Source organism: Pseudorca crassidens, chromosome 4, assembly GCF_039906515.1.
Source record: "Pseudorca crassidens isolate mPseCra1 chromosome 4, mPseCra1.hap1, whole genome shotgun sequence".
Lineage (NCBI taxonomy): Eukaryota > Metazoa > Chordata > Mammalia > Artiodactyla > Delphinidae > Pseudorca > Pseudorca crassidens.
In genome coordinates this window covers 1,191,501-1,215,254 of record NC_090299.1, presented here as the reverse complement: position 1 = coordinate 1,215,254, position 23,754 = coordinate 1,191,501, and the positions used below count along the sequence as shown (strand labels likewise).

Here is a 23,754-nt window from a genome sequence, read left to right as displayed (position 1 = left end):
CCTCCTCTGGTGACGTCACCGCCGTTCGCCCTGCGGGCGCCGCCATGTTGAGGGTCCTCGCCGCGGGCGCGTAGGTGTCCTCATAAGATGCCGGCTCGGCGGTGGCCGGCTTTTTCCCCCTCAAGATGGCGTCCATGCGGGAGAGCGACACGGGCCTGTGGCTGCACAACAAGCTGGGGGCCACGGACGAGCTGTGGGCGCCGCCCAGCATCGCGTCCCTGCTCACGGCTGCGGTTATCGACAACATCCGCCTCTGTTTCCATGGCCTCTCGTCGGCCGTGAAGCTCAAGCTGCTGCTCGGGACGCTGCACCTCCCGCGCCGCACGGTGGACGAGGTGAGGCGGGCGGCGGTGCGGACGCGGGGCCGGCCTCCCCCTCGGGGCCGCGCCTCCCCGGGACCCGAGACGCCGGCCCTAGCGGACCCTCCTCCCCCGCTCCCGTCCCCTCCCCTCCCCCCTCCCGCCCCTCGGACCCTCGCAGTCCGCGGACCCGTTCCCCTCCTCACCGCCCCCCCGCGGTGGACGCGAGCCCTAGCCGCCCGCCTGCACCTGTCGGAGCCGCGGGCGAGGTGCCCGGACGGGGGGAGGGGGGTCGGGCTGTCGGGGGCCCGCCTCGGGCTCAGCGCCCACCTCGGTTTTCTTGCTTTCACCTGTCGGGGTACCCACCCGGTTCGGTCACCCTGCGCTCTGGGTTCTTGCCACACGCTCGTGTTCTTGCATCGTTCTCATCAGTGGGTCTGTCCGACTTCTTCTCTGCTTGTTTTCCTTAACGGTAAATTGTGTCGCTTTGTGCGCCAAGTAAGTAGTTTTTCAAAATGTTGAGGCGCCGTAGTTGTTTAAACGTTCCCCAACTACTGTCGCAGTGACTGCCCCGTTATTATAGTTGATAGTTTTTTTTTTATATATAACGTGTACAAGAGAAACAGGATAAAGCTGTGTCCAGAGACCTCCCCCACCTGTGCCGGGTCACAACCCTTGCCCTCTCCCCTCGCTCACTTTGGGAGGTGATCACTTCTCTGCCATTCCTTGCGATTTATCAGTTGTATAGGCGTTTTTCAGCAGTACAGTTTGGTTTTGCCTGGCTTGAACTTAATGTTACGGTATCATATCGTGTGTTTCGCGTGAGTGATGTGGGTGTGTCTGTCCTCTTCGTGTTGTTGACACCTTGACACATTCATCCAACCTGCGGCCCCGCTGTGGTGTAATTTTCACTGCTGAATAGTGTTCCATTCTCTGAGTATGCCTGTGGTTGGGCATCTTTTCATGTGCTTATTCATTATTTGATGTTCTTTTTTGTTAATTGTTCAAGAAAAAATTTTCCCCCCATGTATTTTTTTCATTGCTTTGTAGGAGTTTTACTTATTATTATTTTTTAAACATTTATTTATTGCTGCACGGCGCGGCTTGCAGGATCTTAGTTCCCGGACCAGGGATTGAACCCTGGCAGTGGAAGCGTGGAGTCCTAACCACTGGACCTCCAGGGAATTCCCGCTTTGTAGGAGTTTTTTAAAAAATAAATGTTGAATAGCAGCCTTTTTTCGGATGTGTATGTTGCAGATTTCTTCCAGTTGTGATTGATTTAGCTTTCTCCATGGAGCCTTCAGAGTCACAGAAGCTCTTAGCCGTATCTAAGCAGGTGTACTCTTAGGATATGCTTCCCTGCTGGGGCGCCGGGGGAGGGAACTCCCTGTTGTCTTGTCAGAGATGTCCAGTTTTGCCTTCCGCCTATACAGAGTCTTTCTCCTGTGCAGAGTGCTCCAAGAACGTGGCCTGGGGTGGGTGGAAGTTTGTCTCCCGCATAACCTGTTTATTAACCATACTTGTCCTGAGTTCACGGCCAAAACGTTAAATAAGAAAAAGCCATTTTTGGCCGAAGCCGTGTTGGGATCGAAGCCTGGCCACAATGCTTGCCCTTGAACAGGTCTCAGTAATTAAGGATCTTAAGGGAAGTGAGAGAATGCAGGAACAAAGGAAAAGCCGTTAAGAAATGGTAGTTCGGCGATAAAGCAGAGTCCTAGTTCTTCCTCCAGGGATGTAAGTAATAATCTGATACACATCTTTTGAGTTCTGCAAGAACTAAGACCCCCACCCAGGCGGAGGATGGAATGCTGACGTTGAGCCATGTGACTTCCGTCAACCACCAAAGCCCCCTCATGAATATGCATGTACCCTTAGCTTAAAACGTCCTCACTTTTGGCTTGGGAAAGATCCTGCTGTTCCCCTTACTGGCTGCAAGGAATACATCCTTCCTTCTTTGGGGCTTGGTTGTGTCTTTTGGCTCAACACTCATCAAGAGGTGAACCCGGTTTGGGGGTAACAATTGTAGTAGATGTGAACATGAATGAATATTGAATTTTATCAAATGTTTATAATGTCTATTGACATATAGTTTACCACATTTACAGAATAGCATTGTGTTTTTTGTTTTTGTTTTTTGGCTGCCTTGGGTCTTCATTGATGGGCGGGCTCTCTCTAGTTGCCGCCAGCAGGGGCTACTCCTTGTTGCGGTGAGCGGGCTTCTCATTGCGGTGGCTTCTCTTGTTGCAGAGCACGGGCTCTAGGCACGTGGGCTTCAGTAGTTGTGGCTCGCAGGCTCTAGAGCACAGGCGCAGTAGTTGTGGCGCACGGGCTTAGGTGCTCCGCGGCACATGGGATCTTCCCAGACCAAGGATGGAGCCCGTGTCCCCTGCATTGGCAGGCGGATTCTTAACCACTGCGCCACCAGGGAGGTCCCAGAATAGCATTAGCTGTTAACCAACCTGGCATATCCCTAACTTGGTCATTTTATATGTAGGATTATGTTGTTCTGGTATTTTTTGTAGGAATCTTGTATCTGTGTTCATGGGTGAGATTAACCTCTAATTTTACTTGCCCAGACTGTCTTTGTCAGATATTGGTGTTGAAGTTATGCTACCCTTATAAAAGGAGTGGTAATGTATCTTCTATTTTCCCCTTCTTTGGAAAGTTTGTCTAACAATGGAATTATTTCTTTCTAAATGTTTGGTAGAACTTAGTGATAAAGCCATCTGGGGGCCTGGATTTTCTTTGTGGGAACATATTTTAGTGTTGATGCTTGGTTTTATGTTCTTCGTAAGTAAACTTTTCTGGATATTATATATTTTCTAGTGATTTGGCAGTTCCTATTAAAACTTCGAATGTATTAGCATAAAGTAGATAATAACATTCTCTTATCATTTTTTTAAAAATGGTTATTTATTTATTTTGGCTGTGCTGGGTCTTAGTTGCGGCCTGCGGACTCTTAGTTGCGGCGTGCATGTGGGATCTAGTTCCTTGACCAGGGATTGAACCTGGGCCCCCTGCATTGGGAGTGCAGAGTCTTACCCACTGGACCACCAGGGAGGTCCCACAGGTTATTTTATTTATTTATTCGGTTACACTGGGAGTTAAGTTGCAGCATTCGGGCTCCTTAGTTGTGGCATGTGAACTCTTAGTTACGGCATGCATGTGGGATCTAGTTCCCTGACCAGGGATCGAACCCAGGGTTCGAACCCTGACCAGGGATCAAACCCAGGGTTCGAACCCTGACCAGGGATCAAACCCAGGGTTCGAACCCTGACCAGGGATCGAACCCAGTGTTCGAACCCTGACCAGGGATCAAACCCAGGCCCCCTGCATTGGGAGCACGGAGCCTTATCCACTGCGCCACCAGTGAAGTCCTGGTTATTTTCTAATCACTGCATCCTACGAGTTTTGATAGTGTTTTCATTACCAAGTCACAATATTTTGTAATTTCTATGATGATTTCCTCACTGACCCTTTTGTAATTTAGAAATGTTTCTTAATCTCCATACATTGGAGGGAGGGAGGTTTTAGTTATGTTTTTACTAGTGATTTCTAGCTGGATTGAGTGCTTGTCAGCGAATATAGTCTATATTATTTCAGTCATTTGAAATTTAAGATTTGCTTAATGGCAAAATAGATGGTCAGTTTTTGTAAACATTGCAAGTGAGTTTCAGAAGCATTTTTATCAAGTTTTGTGATCCATTGCCCAGTATATGTTCATTTGGTCAAATTCGTTTCATCGTGTTGTACAGGTCTACTGTATTCTTACTGATTTAAAAAATTATCAGTTAATGAGGGGATGTGTTTATCTCTGTTGTGATTATGGATTTGTCCGGCCTTATAGTTTTATCAACTTTTGCTTTCTGCATTTTGAGGTGATGTTATCAGGTGCTCACAAGTTTGGAATTGTTACTGTTGCCGTGTGAACTGAACCGTGGGTCTTTAGATAGTGGTCTCTGTAGTTGGTAATGTTCTGTCTGCTTTTGTCCAGCATTGATATAGGTGTACCAGCTTTCTTTCATTGATTTTTTAAAATACATAGTTTGTTCTTGGATTCTGTCTGCATTACAAGAAATTATAATGAAGAACTTGCTTAGCTAGGTTGAAAATGAACTAGGCCATTCTGGATAATTTAGTTTTCTGAAAGGCATTTTTAGTATATATTCAGTTGTCAAACAACAAAACAAAACAAACTTTCCAAAACATCCCAATTCACTTAGCTATTTTAATTATCTTTCTTTAGGGTCTGATGCCTTAGGGGATAACATTCTGAAGATGAAGCTTTTTTACATAGGACCATAGATACAGGGGGACTAGATGGCTGGGCTGCGTGTGTTCTGCACTGTATTAGCCAGGGGTCTCCAGAGAAACAGAACAAATAGGATGCGTGTGTACCTTACGTATACGTATATATAACACATGGGGGGGGAGTGGGGAGAGATGCTGGTTTTTATTGAAAGGAATTGGCTCACAAAAGCCTCCTGAAAAGTCCCAGGAGCTGCAGCCAGAAAGCGTGAGACCCAGGAGAGCTAAAGTGTAGTTCCAGTCTAAAAAGCCAGCTGGTCGGAGACCCAAGAAGAGCCAGTATTTCATCCAGGTCCCAAGACTGGAAAAGACCAAAGTCTCAGCTCAACAGTCAGGCAGAAGGAGTTCCATCTTACTCAGCCTTTTTGTTCTGTTCAGGTCTTCAATTGATTTAATGAGGGACACCCACATTAGGGAGGGCAGTCTGTGCAATTCAGATGCTAATCTCATCCAGAAACATCCTCATAGACACACCAAGAATAACTTTTGACCCCTTGGCCGGGACATATAAAAGTAAACATCGTACACAGCGTCTGCTACAACTTGAGTTTCTTAATGAAATCTCGAAACCAGTTCACTTGTTTTGTGATGTATCTATTTCTCTTAAAAGCTAAGTCAGCAACAGCTGTTAACTAAAAGGAGGGAAGAGGAAAAGAGATTTTAATGGTCCAATATTTTAGTTTATTCAGTGAGGGGCACAGAAGTGATTTAGGGCCCTGCTCTCAAAGAATTTAGAATTTGGTCCAGGAAGTAAGAATGATGTCAGGAGGCAATGTACATGAGGTGTTTTGCTAACTACAGAGTGTCGTAAAATGTAAATGCGGACTTCATGTTTTAGCTGTATTTGAAAGGGCCTTGAGGAACCTGTAAATGCTGCTACTGATAAAACCAGTGACCCCTCTTGTCCAAGTCCTTAGCATTGCCACCAAAGGAAGTTTTGGGGAGAGTTTTAGGGCTGCCTGAGGTAACTCTTTAGTATGTAAAATTATCCAACTCATGAGACTGCTGTGGGAAGCCTAGGGATTCCAGGGATCAGTGACTGGGATAGCTACATATTTATCACCTGGGGTAACAGGTCAGGCCAGCTGCCAAGTGAATAAGAAACAGTGTTTCCCCAAGGACATGTCACAGTTGTGAATCGTCACAGCATGCCCTTTAATCACTATGGCTGCCTTATTCACTGAGAAACTCTGTGGTCTAAAAATCACAGACTTGGGCTTCCCTGGTGGCGCAATGGTTAAGAATCCGCCTGCCAACGCAGGGGACACGGGTTCGAGCCCTGGTCCAGGAAGATCCCACATGCTGCGGAGCAGTTGGGCCCATGTGCCACAACTACTGAGCCTGCGCTCTAGAGCCCGTGAGCCACAACTACTGAGCCCACGTGCCACAACTGCTGAAGCCCATGCGCCTAGAGCCTGTGCTCCGCAACAAGAGAAGCCACCCCTCACCACAACTAGAGAAAGCCCGCGCACAGCAACAAAGACCCAACGCAGCCAAAAATAAATAAATAAATAAATTTTTAAAATAATGAAGATCACAGACTCTCAGAAACTGCTGTTTAAAGTCATATCAGTAATAGTGAAACACCCCACTTTTGCTTGGAGGATCTAAGACACTTTGACACAAAGAAGCAGCCTCAGTTTCCAGCCCAGGTGCAGAGGCTCGGATAAGGGGTGTGTGAGCATGACACCCACGTCTCTCACTGTTGTTGTTTCTAAGGAAACTGGACCAGGTCCACCTGACAGTTCTGACACTGACCTTTTACACACAGACTCGCCACTTCATTGGAATTTTACCTAAACTCCACTGTCCCCCAGAGTCAAGTACCTCAGTCATTTCCTTTCTGTGGTCAGGTGCCCATAGTGCCTCTGGCATGGGACTCCAGTGGTCCCAGCGAGTCAGTAACTTGATGTCAGGCCATAGGATTGCCCCTGAGGGCCTTGGGCCCATTGGCCCAGGACAGTGGCTTCACTGTAGTTCTGTAATTTCCTAGGATGTGTTTTGGTGAAAAAATTTTTTAAATTTTATCCTACAAAGTCTGTTGGGCTTCTTGAAATTGTGATTATCTTTCATCTGTTAATTCTTAACAGTTTCCTCTATAGACCTTGCCTTGGTCCCAGTTTCTGTTCCCTTTCTCTCTGAATCTCCAGTCAGGTGTGTGGGAGACTTCCCTCTGTTTTCTGTGCAGCCTCTTTGGTGTTTTCAAGCCGTTTTTTTTCCTGCCTGTTATGATCTGGGTAGCATTGGACTTATTCCGTCTCTTTCTTATTCTGTTGTTAAACTTATTTACTGATTTCCTTTCAAAGTCTCTTCTGTTTAGCTTCTCTGTTTTATTCCCACATCCTACTCCACTTTCCCCATAGGTGGCAACTTGCCCTGTTCTGTTCTGTTACGTGTTTTTTTGTGAGTGTTCTTTAAAGATGTGTATTGTTTTTAGGGACTTTTTTTCATTTGAAGTATAATTGACATAAACATATTGAAAGTGTAGTGTGACATGTGCACATCTGTAAAACCATTACAGTGAAGATAGCATTCTCCTCCTGCCTCTTTGTAACCCTCCTGTCCCTCTCCCTTGCTGAGTAATCAGCGATCTCCTTTCTGTCTCCATAGCTTGGTTGGCATTTCCTGGAATGTTATATTAATAGTGCTGTTTTTGTCTGGCTTTCGCTCAGCATCCTTATCTTGAGTTCACGCTTGTGTTATGTGTGTTAGTAGCTCGTAACTCTTCCTGCCGAGTCGTGTCCCTCTCAATGGACGTGTTTACACGTATGGACAGGTCCTTGTGTGGACTGTCGCCATTTCTCTAGAGGAGACGCCTGGGAGAGGACGGGCAGGCCCCCTGATAGGAGACTGCCAGACTGCTTTCCAGGGTGCCCGTATCATTTCAGTATCCCCAGAGGAGTGTGGAGGGCATGGTGGGTTTTTTTAATGCAAACACTCTAGTAGGTTTCAGTTTACATTTCCATGGTGACTAAAGGTGTTGAGCCTCTCTGGTAAAGTGTTTGCTCAAATTGGGGTGGGGGGGTGCATGTATTTTTAATTGATATAAATTCTATTGTCTTACATATCTCAGTGTTTGTAAACAAAATGTGTTTTTAACATCCACTTGTGTTGCGTTCATCTAACCCTAGGGTTGGCAAACTGAGGCCTGTGGCTTGTTTTCTCTGCAGTCTGTAAACTGAGAATGTTCTGAGCATTATTAAAGGGTTAGTGAAAAAAGATGAGACAGAGCTGCGTAGCCCCCAGGGCCTGAAATAGTCAGTCTCTGGCCCTTTACAGAAAAGTGTGCCAGCTCCTGACCTGCTCAGCTGCACCCCGACTGTTGCCACCCCCATGCATGCCGCCCTCCAGCCCTGGTAGCAGGCTGCCCCCAGCTCACAACAGCAGTCATGCTGTGACACAAAGCTCCTTACCCGTGGATGGCTGTGAACACATACTTGGAATCTATGCCCAGGGGCGGGATTGTTGGGTCATAGAAGGTATTTGCGTGCCCGCACTGTGGGCACCTGTGCGATCTCCCTCACCCCCCAGCACTTGGCCTTGTCCACTTTTCTGCTTTTGCAAATCAGTGGTTGGAAAGTGCTGCGGTGTGTTCATTTGGGTTTTTTTCCAGTTCACTTGAGGTATCTGTGGCTGGCTTCGTTGCCGTCTCAGATTTCCTTTTTGTAGGTTGCCCATTAATAACACCTGCCTGTGTTTTATTGGGGTTGCTATCCTCTTGTTGGTTTGCGGGGCCTCTGTATATTTTAAGGTGGAACACTGCTGGTTTTGAACATTACAGATCCATCTGCCTGCTAGACTTCCCATTTGCTCATCACCTTTCCTTTAATGCACAGTAATATGTTTTTGGCTCATGGTTTGTGTTTTGAAGTTTTGTTTAAGAAGTCATTAACTGTGCTGCTTTTGTTTCTCCTCACTTTGTAGCTCTCCTGTTCAGAGATCCAGGTCTAATGCCTCAGTACTACACCTCACTGGTGTGGGTGGATGGGGAGAAGGTGTTATTTTTCTCTGTTCTGAGCCCAGGGTTCCCAGCCATGCGTTGAAATGCAAGCCAACTCTCCTTTTCTTGTGGATTTGCGGTGCCACGTGTGTCTGTGTGTGTGGTGTTCCAGCAGCCCACGCCAGTCTGCCCTCTTGGCAAGAACGGGAAGCCCCTCACTTACTCTGCATCTGTCTCCCCCAGAGACCCATAAAAGCTTGTTACCACGAGAGTGCTAAAGGCAGGATTCTCACTGATGATTTTATTTCATCTAAAGGCTCAGGCTCCCATAACAAAAATACCATAAACTTGGTGATTTACATAATAGACATTTATTTTCTTACAATTTTGGATGACGGAAAGAAAGCCCACGATGAACTGTTCGTCTGAGCTGGCTGATTCAGTTTCTTGTGAGGGCCCTCTTCCTGGCTTGCAGATGGCAGCCTTCTGGCTGTGTGCTCAGCAGCGGCAGGAGAGAGCGAGCCCTGCCCTGGGGGCTCTGTTATAAGGACACTAATCCCATTCATCAAGGCCCAGCCCTCACACCTAGTCACCTCCCAAAGATTCGGGTTTCAGCATGTGAACTTGAGGGGGGACACAAACATTCAGCTCATAACAGTGGTCTTTTTTGTCTTTAACCCGCCCTTTTTTTCTCCTCAAACGTTTTTGTAAAATCTTGTCCAGTTGCCTCATGGTAGTTGTATTAGTTTGCGGTAAAGTACCACAGAGTAGATGTCTTAGAACAACGCAAGTGTGTTGTCTCACAGCTCTGAGTGGCCAGGAGTCAAATCCGTGCCTCTCTCCGAACTTCTCGTGGCCTCAGGTGTTCTTTGGCTGGTAGGGGCGTTGCTCTAGTCCCGTGACCGGCTTCTCCACAGGAGCCTTCACGTCATCTTCCCTCTGTGTGTGTTCATCTCTGTCCAGATATCCCCTTTTTATAAGGATGCTAGCTGTGTTGGATTACGACCCATTTGAATGACCTCATTTTAACTCGATGACCTCCATAAAGGCCCTGTCTCCAAATAAGGTCAGATTCTGAGGTCCTTGGGGTAAGGACTCCAGCAAATCTTGAAGGGGCACAGTGCAACCTGTAGCAGTAGGTTTTTGTGAACACAAGGGAGTTCTCAGTTTCTTTAGTGCTCACCTGTGAGCTTGTTGAGACCAGGTCCTGTGTCTTGTGTGTCTCTGTATCCCTAATGCCCCCCTTTGCCAGGCCCTCAGTGGAGGGGCCCCCGTGTGTGTAGGATGGATGCGTTATAGAGATTCACGCTAATTGCAGCTCCGTCTTGGTGATGCTTCCACACCAGTGCCCACGCCGTAGCTGCATTCTTTTTCCTGCCTCACAGGACCTACTTTATCTACTTGGTCTCCCGTCCCGTTGGTGGACATGCAGCTGTTTCCTGTCTTTTGCTGCAGTGAATTCTCTCAGGTGTGCAAGGTAACTAGAGGATAAATTCTTCTTCTTCTTCTTTTTTTGTAGTTTTTATTTATTTTTATTGAAATATATTAATAATTGACTTAACAGTGTTGTGTTTCAGGTGTACAGCAAAGTGATTCAGTTACGCATACACACATACATACATATTCTTTTTCAGATTCTTTTCCCTTATAGGGTATTACAAAATATTGAGTAGAGTTTCCTGTGCTATACAGTAGGTCCTTGTTGGTTATCTCTTTTATATATAGTAGTGTGTATATTTTAATCCCAAACTCCTAATTTATTTCTCCCTCCCCTGCTTTGGTAACCATAAGTTTGTTTTCTATGTCTGTGGGTCTATTTCTGTTTTGTGTGTAAGTTCATTTGTATCATTTTTCTTAGATTTCACAAATAAATAATATATAATATTTGTCTTTTTTTGACTTCACTTAGTATAATAATCTCTGGGTCCATCCATGGCATTATTTCATTGTTTTTATGTCTGAGTAATATTCCATTGTATATATGTACCGCATCTTCTTTATCCATTCCTCTGTTGATGGACACTTAGGTTGCTTCCGTGTCCTGGCTGTTGTAAGTAGTGCTGTGGTGAACACTGGGGTGTGTGTACCTTTTAGAATTAGAGTTTTCTCCTTATATATGCCCAGGAGTGGGATTGTAGGATCATATGGTAGCTCTAGTTTTAGTTTTTTGTGGAACCTCCACGAACTGGCTGCACCAGTTTACATCCCCACCAACAGTGTAGGAGAGGGGTCCCTTTTCTCCACAGCCTCTCCAGCATTTATTACTTGTAGACGTTTTGATGATGGCCGTTCTGACCGGCGTGAGGTGGTACCTCATTGTACTTCTGATTTGCATTTCTCTAATAATTACCGATGTTGAGCATCTTTTCATGTGCCTTTGGGCTGTTTGTATGTCTTCTTTGAAGAAATGTCTATTTAGATCTTCTACCTATTTTTTGATTTGGTTTTTTTTATGTTGAGTTTTATGAGCTGTTTGTATATTTTGGAGATTAATCCCTTGTTGGTTGCATCATTTACAAATATTTTCTCCATTTTGTAGGTTGTCTTTTTGTTCATGGTTCCTTTATTTTTGTTTTTGTTTCCATTACTCTAGGAGATGGATCCAAAAATATATTGCTGTGATTTATGTCAAAAAGTGTTCTGCCTATGTTTTCCTCTGAGAGTTTTATAGTATCGCGTCTTGCACTTAGATCTCTAATCCAGAGGATAAATTCTTGGAAGTGCTAATTGCTCAGGCAAAAGCACATACGTCATAAATTGTGATGAGCATCACTAAAATAAAGTTAGTAGAGGGAATTCCCTGGCGGTCCAGTGGTTAGGACTCCATGCTTTCACTGCCGAGGGCGTGGGTTCGATCCTTGGTCGGGGAACTAAGATCCTGCAAGCTGCGCCGTGCGGCCAAAAATTTAAAAGAATAAATAAAATAAACTTGGTAGAGGTTATGCCCAGTGAAGTTCTTGTCAGTGTGTGGTCGCCTGCTCCCTGGGAGGTGTTCTCGCTCCTGCCAGACGCTGTTCCGAGTGCCGAATCCCCAGATGACTGCAGCCACTGCTGCTAACGCACCCCCAGGCTGTCCTGGGAGCGCTGACAGATTCGGGGTTCGGCCTGAGATGGTTGGACTCAGGAGCGTGTGCCACAAAGCCCTCCGCCCTCATGCCCGTCCTCCCAGGCGGGCCAGCAGGGGCCACCCGGCTCCGCCCTGCCCATTCCTGAAGTGGGAATTGTATCTCCTCCTCGGTTTATTTTGCATTTCTCTTATGTTGAATGAGGCTGAGCATCCTTTGCATGTTTTAAAGTGTTAAATCATTTTTCTAGTGATAAACTTTTAAAAAATTGACATGTAAGATCAATCTCTATATATGTGTGTTTGTTCTTTACATATATAGACATCTATAAAATATACACACTCATATATGTGTGCATTTTTTTTTAATTGCCTGTGATAGGAGTTGCAAAGTATTTTTTTCACCCAGTTTGCCATTTCTCTTGATTTAATTTAGGGAGTTTGGAGCTTTTTGGTGGTTTTCCATGGGAAACATACTTAAGTAGTAAAATTCAAATGCATGTCTTTTGTGGCTCCTTGGTTTAGAATCGTAACTACAGAGGCTTCTTCCTTAGCAGTCGTACAAAAGAGAGACTTCTGTGGTTTCTCCGGTGCTGTTACAGTCTCATTTCTCAAATTGAAATCTGATGCATTTGAAGTTTATCTGGGAATAAAGTGAGAGGTAGGGAACGTATTTAATCACGTGGCATTTGTAATTTTAATGTGTGGTAAAATCGATCTTTCTCTTGTTACCTTAAAAAAATTTTTTTTCTTATTTTTGTTTATTGCTTTTCTCATAGGAAGTTTAGAATCAGATTGTCCAGTTTTGTGAAGAAAATATTTCTGCAACTTGAGTGGAGTCACCCTAGACTTATGAGGGAAAGTGTCCGTCTTTATGGTATTGTCACAAAGATGACAATACACCTTGTCAATACACCATAAAGATGACATCCATACACCTTGTCATCCATTCAAGCATTTTGGGGGGCTCCTTGTCATTGTAATGCATTCTTAGAGATTTAGTGACGTCTTAAGTCTGTTTTGAGGTATGGTCTTTTTATTGATTTTGTTACCTCTTGTTGTCTTGCTGTGTCTTGAACTCATTTCTCTGCTTTATGTCCTTATTTGAGAGAGTTTAAAAATTCATGGCGCTCTACCTGGTCATAAACATCGTGTGCTCAGTAGAGGCGTGTCTAGCGGTTATTGGTGTTTTCTGTCCTGTCCTCTTTCCGTTTGACTCTCGGTTCCTTGTCTGCTGGTTCCTCCACTATTGTGACTCCTCTGGACTGAAGCACATGCTTCCTGGCCCAGCTTTTACAGGAGCTCTGTGTCAGGGAGGGCCAGAGCCGTGTTCCAGGTGACAGGGACCATCCCTTGGACACAGGCCGGTCCTTGCCGGCCCACTGCCAGGCTGCCCCCTCCAGAGACAGCTCAGCTGTGCTTCCTGGGCACCCGGACTTCTGACATCTGGGAACATGGTGCCCAGCCAGGGCCAGGGACACTCCTGCCTCCAGGCAGGAGCCCAGGTGTGACGCCAACTTTGGAGACGTCTGCGGGCTTTGGCTAAGCTTGCCTTATGGCCCCCTGTTTTTTTCCTCATACAGTTTCTCAAACTGAGATATTCACATAGGATTCATTCTTTCCAAGTGTACAAATCAGTGGTTATGGTACATCACAGTGCTGTGCAGTCATTGCCACTACCTGATACCAGAACGTTTCCGTCTCTCTGAGAAGGAAACCCCTAGCTCACTGGCAGCCACTCCCTGTCCCCACTCCAGCCCCAGGACCACCGTCCCACCTCCCGGGCCTGTGGGTGACCTGTCCTGGACGTTTCACACGCACAGAGCCATCCGGCGTGTGCTCTCTCAGGTCTGGCTTCTTTCACAGAGCTTCCTGTTTTCACGGTTCATCACATTGTCACGTCGTGTGTCTTTTTATTGCCAAATAATGTTTCGTTGTATAGATAAACCACATTTTGGTCATCCATTCATCAGATGATGGCCTTGGAATTGCTTCCACTTTTGGGTTGTTACCAATACAGCCAGCCATTCACGTGTGAGTTTTTGGGTAGACATACGTTTTCAGTTCTTTCGGGTCTGTACCTGGGAGTGGAGTTGTTAGCTCACGTGGTTATCTGTGTGTCATTTTTCTTTTAAATTTTGGCCGTGCGGCCTTGTGGATCTCAGTTCCCTGACCAGGGGTTGAACGCGTGCCTCAGCTGTGCGAGCACAGAGTCCTAACCACTAGACCACCAGGGAGCTGCCTGTTTGTCTTTCTGGGGAAGCGCCAGATGGCTTCTCTAATGGCCGCACCATCTTACAGCCTGCGCCCTGCCCCAGGCAGCGTCAGAGGGCTCCAGGTGCCCTGCCCCTTGGCCCTCTGCAGTTCTGGGCTCGGGCGTGGGAGGTAGCTCCTCCTGCTGGGCCACCTCAGCTCCATTTGCAGGCTCCCCCCTCCCCAGCACCTGGGCGTCCCCTCACGCGCAGTGTGTGTGTCTCTCGTTCCTAACGCTTTGGGGTGACTGCCGAGGGCGCAGCCTGCCATCTGGGTGGAGCCACTTAGTTTGAGACTTAGGTATGGGGGGGGGCTTCTTTGTTATGTTTTTTACATAACTTTAGTTTGCCAGGGACACGTTTTCACTCTTTAACTCATAGTAAGTGACAGATAAAATTGTTTTTCATTTCGTGCCTTTTGTTTTTGTTTTTGCGGTACACCGGCTTCTCACTGTTGGCCTTTTGTTTTTAATGTAGGAAAGAGTTGATAGCTCAGCTAAATACAGGGGGGAAGGTGGTAGACGGGCTCATTCTTCTAAAACATCAAAAAAGCCCCCAGCACAAATGTTAAAAAATAAATAAGCGTTTACCATTTTTGCCACATGTCAAAAGAACTTATTTCTATGTATTTCAAGAGACAGCCTTTTAGAGTTGGGTCAGCTGGCACCTGGCCCTGTGCTTGGCCAAGGGGAGGCGCCCAGCCTCAGGCGGGAATGCCAGAGCCTTGACGCTTCGACCTCGGCTGCGCGTGCGCCTGGGGGGGATGCGGGGCTCAGCCAGGCATTCTGTCTGGACCACCGCTGGAGGCAGGCGGGCCGGGGCTTCCGGGGCAGGTGAGGGGATCCTGATTCCTGAGGGTGGTGGGAAGCTGGGCATGAGGGTTAAGCCAGAGCCTGAGGGGATGGATGGGTCAGCGCAGGCGAGGGGGAGCTGCCAGGTGAGGGGTGACAGGTGGACCAGGAGCTTGGGTGGGAGAGGGCAGGTGCGAGGGGGGCCGTATTCAGGCTTGGGCCCGCGTCTGGGCCTTAAGCAGCGGTGACCGCGGGCCGCTGTGGCCACTCGCAGCTGTGGGAGGAAGCGGCACCTCGAGCGCAGCAGACACGCCGGCCACGGCCTGTCCCCGGAGCCAGGTCCCCCAGGTCCTCGAGGGGGGGGACCCGGCCTCCTGCGGGCTCTCCTCTGTCACGTGAGCCCGTCACATGGCCATGGGGCGTGCGGGGACTTGCCCCTGTTCTCCCGGCGGCCTTTCGTACCCAGTCCCTTCCCAGCCGCCGCAGGTGCCGAGCCGCGGCGTTGGCCTGCCCACCCCGGTGCTCCCCACACCCCAGACGCCCCAGTGGCAGGTTCCCCAGCAGGGGGCGGGAACGGCCCCCCGTCTTGGGCGGCCCTTCTGTTTGCCGGGCCGCTGCACCCGGAGGCAGTGGGGAGATGCGGGGGCAGCCGGCGAGGTGTGGGCATGCGGCGGGGCGGGGGGGGGGCTCTCCTGAGGGCGGGACCGGCATGGGGGCGGTGGCTGAAGAGACTGGGTCCCGCCCCGTGCGCGCAGAAGCTCCGGCGGGCTTGAAGGGGGCTCCTTCCTGTGTCTGAACGAGCAAAGGTGCGCCCCACAGACCTGAGCCAGGGGTGGCAGGGTGGGGTCGGCGACAAGGACTGCCATCTCTCCTCTCCCGGCAGATGAAGGGTGCCCTCACAGAGATCATCCAGCTCGCCACCCTGGACTCGGACCCCTGGGTTCTCATGGTGGCCGACATTCTGAAGTCCTTTCCTGACACCGGATCTCTTAACCTTGACCTCGAAGAGCAGAATCCCAACGTGCAAGATATTTTAGGAGAACTTAGAGAAAAGGGTAGGTTGGGTGTGTTTGCTTTACGCTGGGCGGAGGGCGATGGGTCTTCCTTCAAACCCTCTTTTGTAACATGAGTTTGACTTCGAGAGTGTCGCACGCTGTGCTGTGTCGTGCTGGCTGTATCCGTGCACCCCTGCCCCGGGCGCTGCTGGCTGGCTTTTGGCCAGTCTGACAGGGCAGCCCAGAGGCTCCCTCCTCACTGTACGTGCTCTATCCTTCACATTCAGGCACCCCTCTCCGCACTCAGCTCCATGAGGGCACGGGCTCTGCCCACTCAGAGCCTAGAACATTCCCTGGCACGGAGTAGATGCTCATAACTGTGTGTTGAAAATATCAGCAGTTTACTTGTCTGGAACACGAACTGAAAACCACTTAGAACATATAAAGATGGGAAGGTCTGTTCCTCCCTGAATTCCTCTCCTAGTTTGGAGAATTGGAACTGCAGCCCTTTAAAGATGGAACCTGTGCTCCTGCGGTCCCGCAGGGGCGGTGGCCTGGCCGTCCCCAGGGGTGGCTGCCAGTGCCTCCTCTTAACTGTGAGATGATCGCTCTTACTCGGTAGGCTTTCGCTTGACTTGTAACTGCCCACAAGCTACATGGATGCTTCCAGAGCATTGGAACGCAAACCCAAGATGTTTCTGTCCTGGTGATTAGCTTGATGAGGGTCCAGACAGGTCCACGCCCTCCTGGGTGTCCTCTCTCTGGTGGGAGGGGCCTGCTCTGTCTTCTGCCCAGGGGCTTCTGGGCGTGCCTCCCGGGGGCAGGAAGAACAGCGGTGGCGCTGGTCTGTGCTCCCCACCCAGGGCCTTCTCCCGAGCTCTAACTGCCTGGTGAACCCACAGACCTGGGGAACGTGCCTGGGTGCTTCTTGTGGGGGCCAGGATTCAGAGGGTCCAGGAGAAACCATCCGCGGGGGCCGTGGGGACTGAGGGGGAACCCGGGATGGCCCCGGGCTTCCCCTTCCTACGGCGCTTGCTCTAGGGGTGCACAGAGCCCCTTCCAAACGTAGCTGATGGACATCTGGGGTGGGGCCGGGTGCTTCTGCCTTTAAAAAGCCCCACAGGGATTCTGCTGAGCCCTCCTGTCCTGCCCTTGACCTTTGGCCCAGGTTGGTGGCCTTGACTGCTGGCCTGTGGCAGGCAGGCAGTGGATACTTGTTTTCTGTTCTGAGATCGAAGCAGAAGCTCCACTGCTATAAACAGGAAACTGTGCGTTTTCACGTTAGCGGTGAAAATCGGGCCTGCGTAAGGGAAATGCACCTCCTAACATGTTGGTTCTCGAACGAGCAGTGAACGAGTGTGAGGCGTCGGCCATGCTGCCGCTGGAGTGCCAGTACTTGAACAAAAACGCCCTGACGACCCTCGCTGGGCCCCTCACTCCCCCAGTGAAACATTTTCAGTTGAAAAGGAAGCCGAAGAGTGCCACGCTGAGGGCCGAGCTCCTGCAGAAATGTGAGTCCCGCTGTCGGCACGCGGGTGTGGGGCAGGTGCGCCTGGCCTAGGGCGCACGGGGACTCAGTGCCCGCTGTCGGCACGCGGGTGTGGGGCGGGTGCGCCTGGCCTAGGAGGCACTGGGACTCAGTGCCCGCTGTCGGCACGCGGGTGTGGGGCGGGTGCGCCTGGCCTAGGAGGCACTGGGACTCAGTGCCCGCTGTCGGCACGCGGGTGTGGGGCGGGTGCGCCTGGCCTAGGGCGCACTGGGACTCGTCGGGACCCTCCTCAGCGGGGGCTGCCTTGCCCGGCCTGGAAGGTCCAGCAGATTTGGGAAAACTGACTGCCGAGCAAATCATGCTTTTGTCCTATGTCTGTAGTTTTTATTTTTAGATTTCTTTTAGGTTTTATGGTACCTAACTGTCTTTTAAAGACAGAGTTCTACGTAGTTTTTTTCTTTTTTTATTAGAAATTTGTTGATTGCTACGCTGAGCTGTGTGTTCTAAAAATCTGCTTTAGAAACTTCTGAATTTTCAGGTTAAAGTATTTGTAATCTTTGTTCCAAAAATGAGATCTACCAACTGAGTCACACGGGTGATGAGACAGGCAGCCTGGAAGAGATTGGAGAGGCTGCGTCCTAACTCCTGTAGCCCTGCCTCATTCTTGCAGATGATCTCAATTTGACTTTAAAGATGTTTGGTCATTTTATTCATGTTTTTTTAAGTAGTGGTTTCTAAAATGTACATGGAAGATACTTGCTCGGAAAAAGGCCAGGAAATGGATTCCTTTGACTGGTAGCAGAACTTTTATTGCAAGTGGTTATGGTATTGGTATTAATAACCCGTATAAATGCCCCGTTTTCAAAGAATCCCAATAAAACACAGCATCCATCGTGACTCTCGGTTCCAGATGGACAGCGTCCTGGGGTCAGCACTGCGCTGTGGCTTCATGGAGCTGGCAGTGCGCGGCCCGGGCCCCCAGCCCCCTGGGCAGCTCCCAGGCCCCTCCGTGCGGTCAGCAGTGGCACCTGCCCCCAGCCCCCCATGGCAGAACCTGGTGCCGGGTGGGCGTGGGGCTCCCGTCCCTCCCCGAGCTTGTTTCCTGCCTCGCGTTGATGCTTCTGTGAAGGGAAGGGTGAGGTTGTGCCAGGCGACCACCCACCAGTGAGGACGCTTCATCGGGGCCCCTCCCGCCCCCCCACCCCGGGAGGTGCAGCCGCCAGAGCCCTACTTGCTGCAAGTGTAGTTCTCTACACCAGGCGTCCCCAACCCCGGGGCCATGGACCGGGACCGCGGGCTGTTAGGAACCGGGCTGCGCAGCAGGAGGTGAGCAGCGGGCAAAGGAGCGAGCGAAGCTTCATCTGCCGCTCCGCGCCGCTCGCATTACCTCCTGAACCATCCCCCGCCAACCCCAGTACGAGGAAAAGTTGTCTTCCACGAAACCGAAACCGGTCCCTGGTGCCAAAAAGGTTGGGGACCGCTGCCCTACACAGAAAGCGTAGTTGTAACGTTTGAAAGCAGACGAGCGAGCGTCTGTGCTCCAGTCCTTGCAACTCGACCTTCTTTGTAAATCCCACGGATGGAGGCGCTGTCGTCGGTGGGCGCTGACGCAGGCCACCTTGTCTTACAGCCACCGAGACCGCCCAGCAGCTGAAGAGGAGTGCGGGGGTGCCCTTCCATGCCAAGGGCCGGGGGCTGCTGCGGAAGATGGACACCACGAGTAAGGCCGGGCTGCTGCGGGGTCGGAGGGGAGGGCTCGCCCTTCCTCGGGAGCTCAGTCGTTGAACTTTGACCTGACTGGGCCACGGGCCCTGCGGTGCTGCCGGCTCTGTTGTGTGAAATGAGGGGGTCTCTTCCGCTTACGGAGGGTCCGGAAGGCTCCGCCTGAGATGAGGAAAGACCGGGATTGGAGGGAGACGCTCAGTCTCGGTTCTCGCTCGTCCTTATGGCCGTGGAGGGCATGGGCCGCCGCCTCCGCCCCAGGTCCTGCCGCCTGCGGCCCCGTGCCGGCCCCAGGTTCTCCGTGGGGCGAGGGCTCTACAAGCTCGAGGCTGACCGGGCCGCCGTCGTGTCGTCGGGTCTGCGCCCTCGTCCCTCCCTCGGGGCCGGAGCGCACCTCTTGCTCCCTGCCCACCCCACGCTGCCCAGGCCCAGGGCCGACCGGACAGGGCAGGTGGGTCGGTGAGAGCAGCAGCCAGGCTGCCACGGGAGCCTGAGGGGCTCGTGGGGGTCCTCCCTGCGGGGCCCACAGCCCACAGCACTCAGGTGGGAGCTGCCGTCTTGGTGTCGGCCGACTCAGCACTGTTGGGGGGGGCCCAGCCCCGTCTCCTCAGGGCCGGCTGTTGCCTTGGGTGGGGCCCTCACTGTAATGTCCCTGCCTGCCCCCCACGTGCCAGTCCCCCTGACAAAGCTCCCCTCACCTTCCTTCCCACACTCCGGCCGGGCGCCCCGACCCAGCGTGCCCACGGTGCGGTTCAGGGGTGCTTCCTGCTTCCCTGCCCTGTCCCATTGGCCGTGCCAAGGGGCCACCTGTGCACCGGGCCTGGGACGCCGTACATGATCTTGGTGTGAGTCAGCCCTGGTGTCTGCTCGCTGAGCACTGGGGCGGGGCCCAGTGGCAGGAATGGGGAGGCACTGGATGCCTGGGGAAGGGGCCAGGCCCCCTTCAGAAGGAGCCGTTCCTCATGTGTCAGGTGCCTTCCCCTTGAGAGAGATGAGGGGCCAGGCCCAGGGGAAGAGGGAGGGTGATTCTGGCTGCAGCGTGGGGCCTCTAGCCTGTAACACATCTGTTAACCCCGAGGTGCAAGAAAGAAGTGGAAGCTGAGAGTCCTGTCTGTGGTGATAAAGGACTGGGTGTGGCGTCTCTGTTGGTTTGGCATCTTGGGCAGAGACGTCAGTTTAGCTGTGGTGTCTCTGGTTGCCACGGCGTGCTCTTCTGGGCAGGCCGACCCAATGCCCCGGTGCTTGGGCACGGGGAGGTGCCCCTGGCACCTGCCCTCGCGGAGGCGCAGCACTTCTGGGGGAGCACTTGGCAGGCCAGCAGGGGTGGCTCTGGCGGAGACAGGCAAGCGGAATACGCAGCGGTGGCGGAGTAGCCGCTCCGCGAGGCCCCCTGACGGCCCGTCCTCTCCGCAGCCCCGCTCAAAGGCATCCCGAAGCAGGCGCCCTTCCGAAGCCCCACCGCCCCCAGCGTCTTCAGCCCCGCGGGGAACCGCACTGCCATCCCGCCGTCGAGGACGCCCCTGCGGAAGGAGAGGGGCGTGAAGGTGGGCGTGTCCCCTGGCAGCCCCGCCCACGCGGGACCAGCCGCGCTCCTTCCGTGGGGCTGAGGGTGGGCTTCTGTCTGTGTCGGCAGCTCCTCGACATCTCCGAGCTGGATATGGTCGGGGCCGGCCGGGAGGCCAAGAGGAGGAGGAAGACCCTGGGTGCGTATTGGGGCCCGTCCGCCCGCGGAGGCCCTGGTCTCTCGTCTACCGAGACGGAGACCGCCTCCGGCTGGAGAGGGGCAAGCCTGCGGGGCAGACCTGTCCTCAGAGTCGCCGCCGCCTCGGGCCGGGAGGGCCGCCGCCCGGGGCGCTGAGGCCTGTGCTCTGCCCGCAGACGCGGAGGCGGTGGAGAAGCCAGCCAAGGAAGAGACGGTCGTGGAGAACGCCACCCCCGACTACGCGGCCGGCCTGGTGTCCACACAGGTAAGGGCTGCAGGGCCGCGGGCGGCCGGAGCACATGCCCCCATTCCCAGCGTTAGCCGCGGAGGCACGTTCCGTGGGAGCACACGCGCGGATGCACACGTATGTACGTGGACACACGCAGAAGAGGTGGCGCCGGCGGGGCGCTGGCGTGCCCGCGGGCCCAGGTTTGGACAGCGCCACGCGCTCAGGGCTCCTCGGCGTCCCCCGTCCCGCAGGGGTGGTAGGGCGGCCTTGCGGGAGGCCCCTCGCTGCCGGTGCGGCCTGCCTGGAGGGGCTGGGCAGCCAGGCGCCCTGTGTCTGTCATTTCTGGGTGGTGGGAAACTTCTCATTGCAGAGCTGTGTTTTCTTACTTTATTGAAAGGAGTGTCTTCCTTTTCTCATATGCTTTTGTGGTTTAAAAAAAAAAAAAATTTCTTCTTACCTCAAAGATGGCTGGTTTGGGAGGGTCCCTAACCAAACAGGGACAGCCTCGCCCCACCCTGCGCCCTCCCAACAAGGCAGCTCCAGGATGGGGGCGGCGGCAGGGCCGGACGCTTGGGGTCCAGCACTGCTGAGCGCGGGGCCCCTGGCCTGGAGCAGTCTCTATCCCTGGGGACAGCAGTGCCCCCAGTCCTGCTCCCGGGGGTGGGGGCCCTCCTGTGGGGCTGGAGGTTCGGGTTCACACTGGGCCGGGACGCTGAGGCCCACAGAGGAGCCGGCCCCATCCAGGACTGGGAGAGGCTCACGCTGAGCCCCCGGGCTGCTTTTGAGAGGAACCATGGTCTCTGTCTTCTAGAAACTCGGGTCTCTGAACAACGAGCCTGCGCTGCCATCCACGAGCTACCTGCCGGCTACGCCCAGTGTGGTCCCTGCCTCATCCTACATCCCCAGCTCCGAGGCCCCGCCAGGTGAGCGGGCACCCAGAGCAGGCAGCACCCACCAGGCAGGGAGCAGCATCTTCCCAGGACTCGCCCACGTGGTGCTTCCTTGGGTGTCAGGACCTCTGCTGGTGCCGCCGGGGCCGGAAGACCCTCCTGCCCAGCACGAGCTTCGAGAAGTAAACCCAGGGGTTTCAGCTGCTTTGCCCTTCACGGGGCCAGACAGGCAGCGCCCCTTCCCTTGTGCGGTGCCAGGTGTGAGGCCCAGTTTGTGAGCGGGAGGGGGGCTGCTGAGGTTACAGCGCCTCAGGGTCCTCATGTAGCCCTACAGTTTGAGAAAGAAGGCGCGGAAGGAAAGGTGGAGGGGGATCCGTGGGTTCTGCCCCGAGGCGTTTGCTCCCCGGGCTCAGCGTCGCCTGCCCGGGGGGGAGCTTGGCCTCGGGGAGGGGGTGGCCAGAGAGGGCCTGGGGGTCAGGCAGGCTTGCTGGGCTCCAGGAAGCAGCCCTCCGTCCCCTCGCCAGCGCCCAGGAGCCCATTAGCGCCTGGACGTCTTCCCTGCTGGTCTCAGAAGGCCTGAGCCCTCTGGCTCCCTGCTGGGGCTCTCGGGGGCGTGGGCCCCGTGCCCAGAGGTGCTGCCCGGGGCTCGCACCCCAGCTGCGGGTAGGAGGGCCCAGGCACTTCTCTCGGAGGCGGGGTCCCTGGCCCTGCCGGCCGCCCCCCAGGCCTTGCTCTGCTTGCAGCCCCGCCTGCCCGGGAAGCCAGCCTGCAGGCCAGCCGGCCCCCCGAGGAGCCCAGCGCCCCCAGCCCCGCCCTGCCGGCACAGTTCAAGCAGAGGGCGCCCCTGTACAACAGCAGCCTCAGCCCTGCAGCGCCCACACCCGCGGCGCCCACCTCGCCCCTGACGCCCACCACGCCCCCAGCCGTCGCCCCCGCCACCCAGACGCCTCCGGTGGCCATGGTGGCCCCCCAGGCCCAGGCCCAGCCCCCCGCCCAGCAGCAGCCCAAGAAGAACCTGTCGCTCACGGTAGGTGTGTGGGGCGGGGTGTGTGTGTGCGGCCCCGCCCACAGCAGGGGCGCCGGGGCCCAGCACCCAGCCCTGCTCCTCCACTGCAGAGAGAGCAGATGTTTGCCGCGCAGGAGATGTTCAAGACGGCCAACAAGGTCACACGGCCCGAGAAGGCCCTCATCCTGGGCTTCATGGCTGGCTCCCGAGGTGGGTCTGCGGCCGGCCCTGGGGGGTGGGGGGGCCTGGGTCCTGCGGGGGTGGGGGACGCCCCCGTGCCCCCAGGCCCCTGCCCAGCGGCCCCTGCCCCCCTCAGAGAACCCGTGCCAGGAGCAGGGCGACGTGATCCAGATCAAGCTGAGCGAGCACACGGAGGACCTGCCCAAGTCGGACGGCCAGGGCAGCACCACCATGCTGGTGGACACGGTCTTCGAGATGAACTACGCCACGGGCCAGTGGACGCGCTTCAAGAAGTACAAGCCCATGGCCAACGCGTCCTAGGGCCGCCGCCGTGCCACCGAGGCCCAGCCCGCTTGAGCTTTGGGTTCAGTTTCTCTGGGGTGTTTTGGACTTATTTTCTAAATTTTAATATGGGTCCCTTTTGTGTGATTTAAGACACTTTTTTGCATTCAGTGTTACAGTTCTGAATGTTAAACTTAGCCCCGAAAGGTGTAACTTCCTAATCTTGGCACCAGCTCTGCCTGTTAGACTTCCGTCTTTTCTCATTTTTTCTTCAGTCCCACTGACCGCGAGAGAGGGCCTTTCTTGCTCGTGCAGCCCCTCTCCCCGCCCACGCGGCTGAGGGACCAAAGGTGGCGCCTGGTGTGTCTGAGAACGGGGTGGGGACGGCCGCCAGTGCCCAGGGATGGGGGATGCCAGGACACGCTCACCACCCACAGGTTTTGTATTTGTCTTTTGTACCGTTGTGAGCATTTAAGACCAGTCCTTGGGTACCTGTTTTCATTGTAAAAACTATCTAATTAAAGTTTAGCTTTTCTAAAGAAAAAGCACCAGAGCTGTGTTTCCAGCCAGCTCGACCTCTCTGCTCTGGGGCCCCAGCCCCTCTC

At 53.1% G+C, this 23,754-nt stretch overlaps 1 protein-coding gene across 4 annotated transcripts; it reads left to right on the top strand.

The window, feature by feature from the left end:
• Positions 1-23,694, top strand: NELFA (negative elongation factor complex member A). 4 transcript variants are annotated; one of them, XM_067734865.1, is made up of 12 exons: positions 218-335; positions 9,933-10,024; positions 15,538-15,709; positions 16,999-17,160; positions 18,769-18,858; positions 20,274-20,404; positions 20,494-20,563; positions 20,739-20,827; positions 21,603-21,714; positions 22,425-22,708; positions 22,798-22,897; positions 23,004-23,694. In XM_067734865.1, exons 2-12 carry the CDS (start codon positions 9,974-9,976, stop codon positions 23,186-23,188), a joined length of 1,446 nt encoding a protein of 481 aa, XP_067590966.1. In that variant the 5' UTR covers positions 218-335; positions 9,933-9,973; the 3' UTR covers positions 23,189-23,694. The 4 variants fall into 4 exon arrangements, with proteins under 4 accessions (XP_067590965.1, XP_067590966.1, XP_067590967.1 ...); XM_067734864.1 differs by lacking the exon at positions 9,933-10,024 and having other exon boundaries at positions 1-335; XM_067734866.1 differs by lacking the exons at positions 218-335; positions 9,933-10,024 and adding an exon at positions 14,569-14,696.
• Positions 23,695-23,754: the final 60 nt, after the last annotated feature.

Bases quoted from the DNA above. Each gene is read 5' to 3' on its own strand.
- NELFA (XM_067734863.1), top strand. From the start codon at position 15,063: ATGGCCATGGGGCGTGCGGGGACTTGCCCCTGTTCTCCCGGCGGCCTT. The intron at 15,312-15,537 runs GTGTGGGCATGC...CTCTCCCGGCAG, and splicing joins ATGCGGGGGCAGCCGGCGAG to ATGAAGGGTGCCCTCACAGA. The intron at 20,405-20,493 runs GTGGGCGTGTCC...CTGTGTCGGCAG, and splicing joins GGAAGGAGAGGGGCGTGAAG to CTCCTCGACATCTCCGAGCT.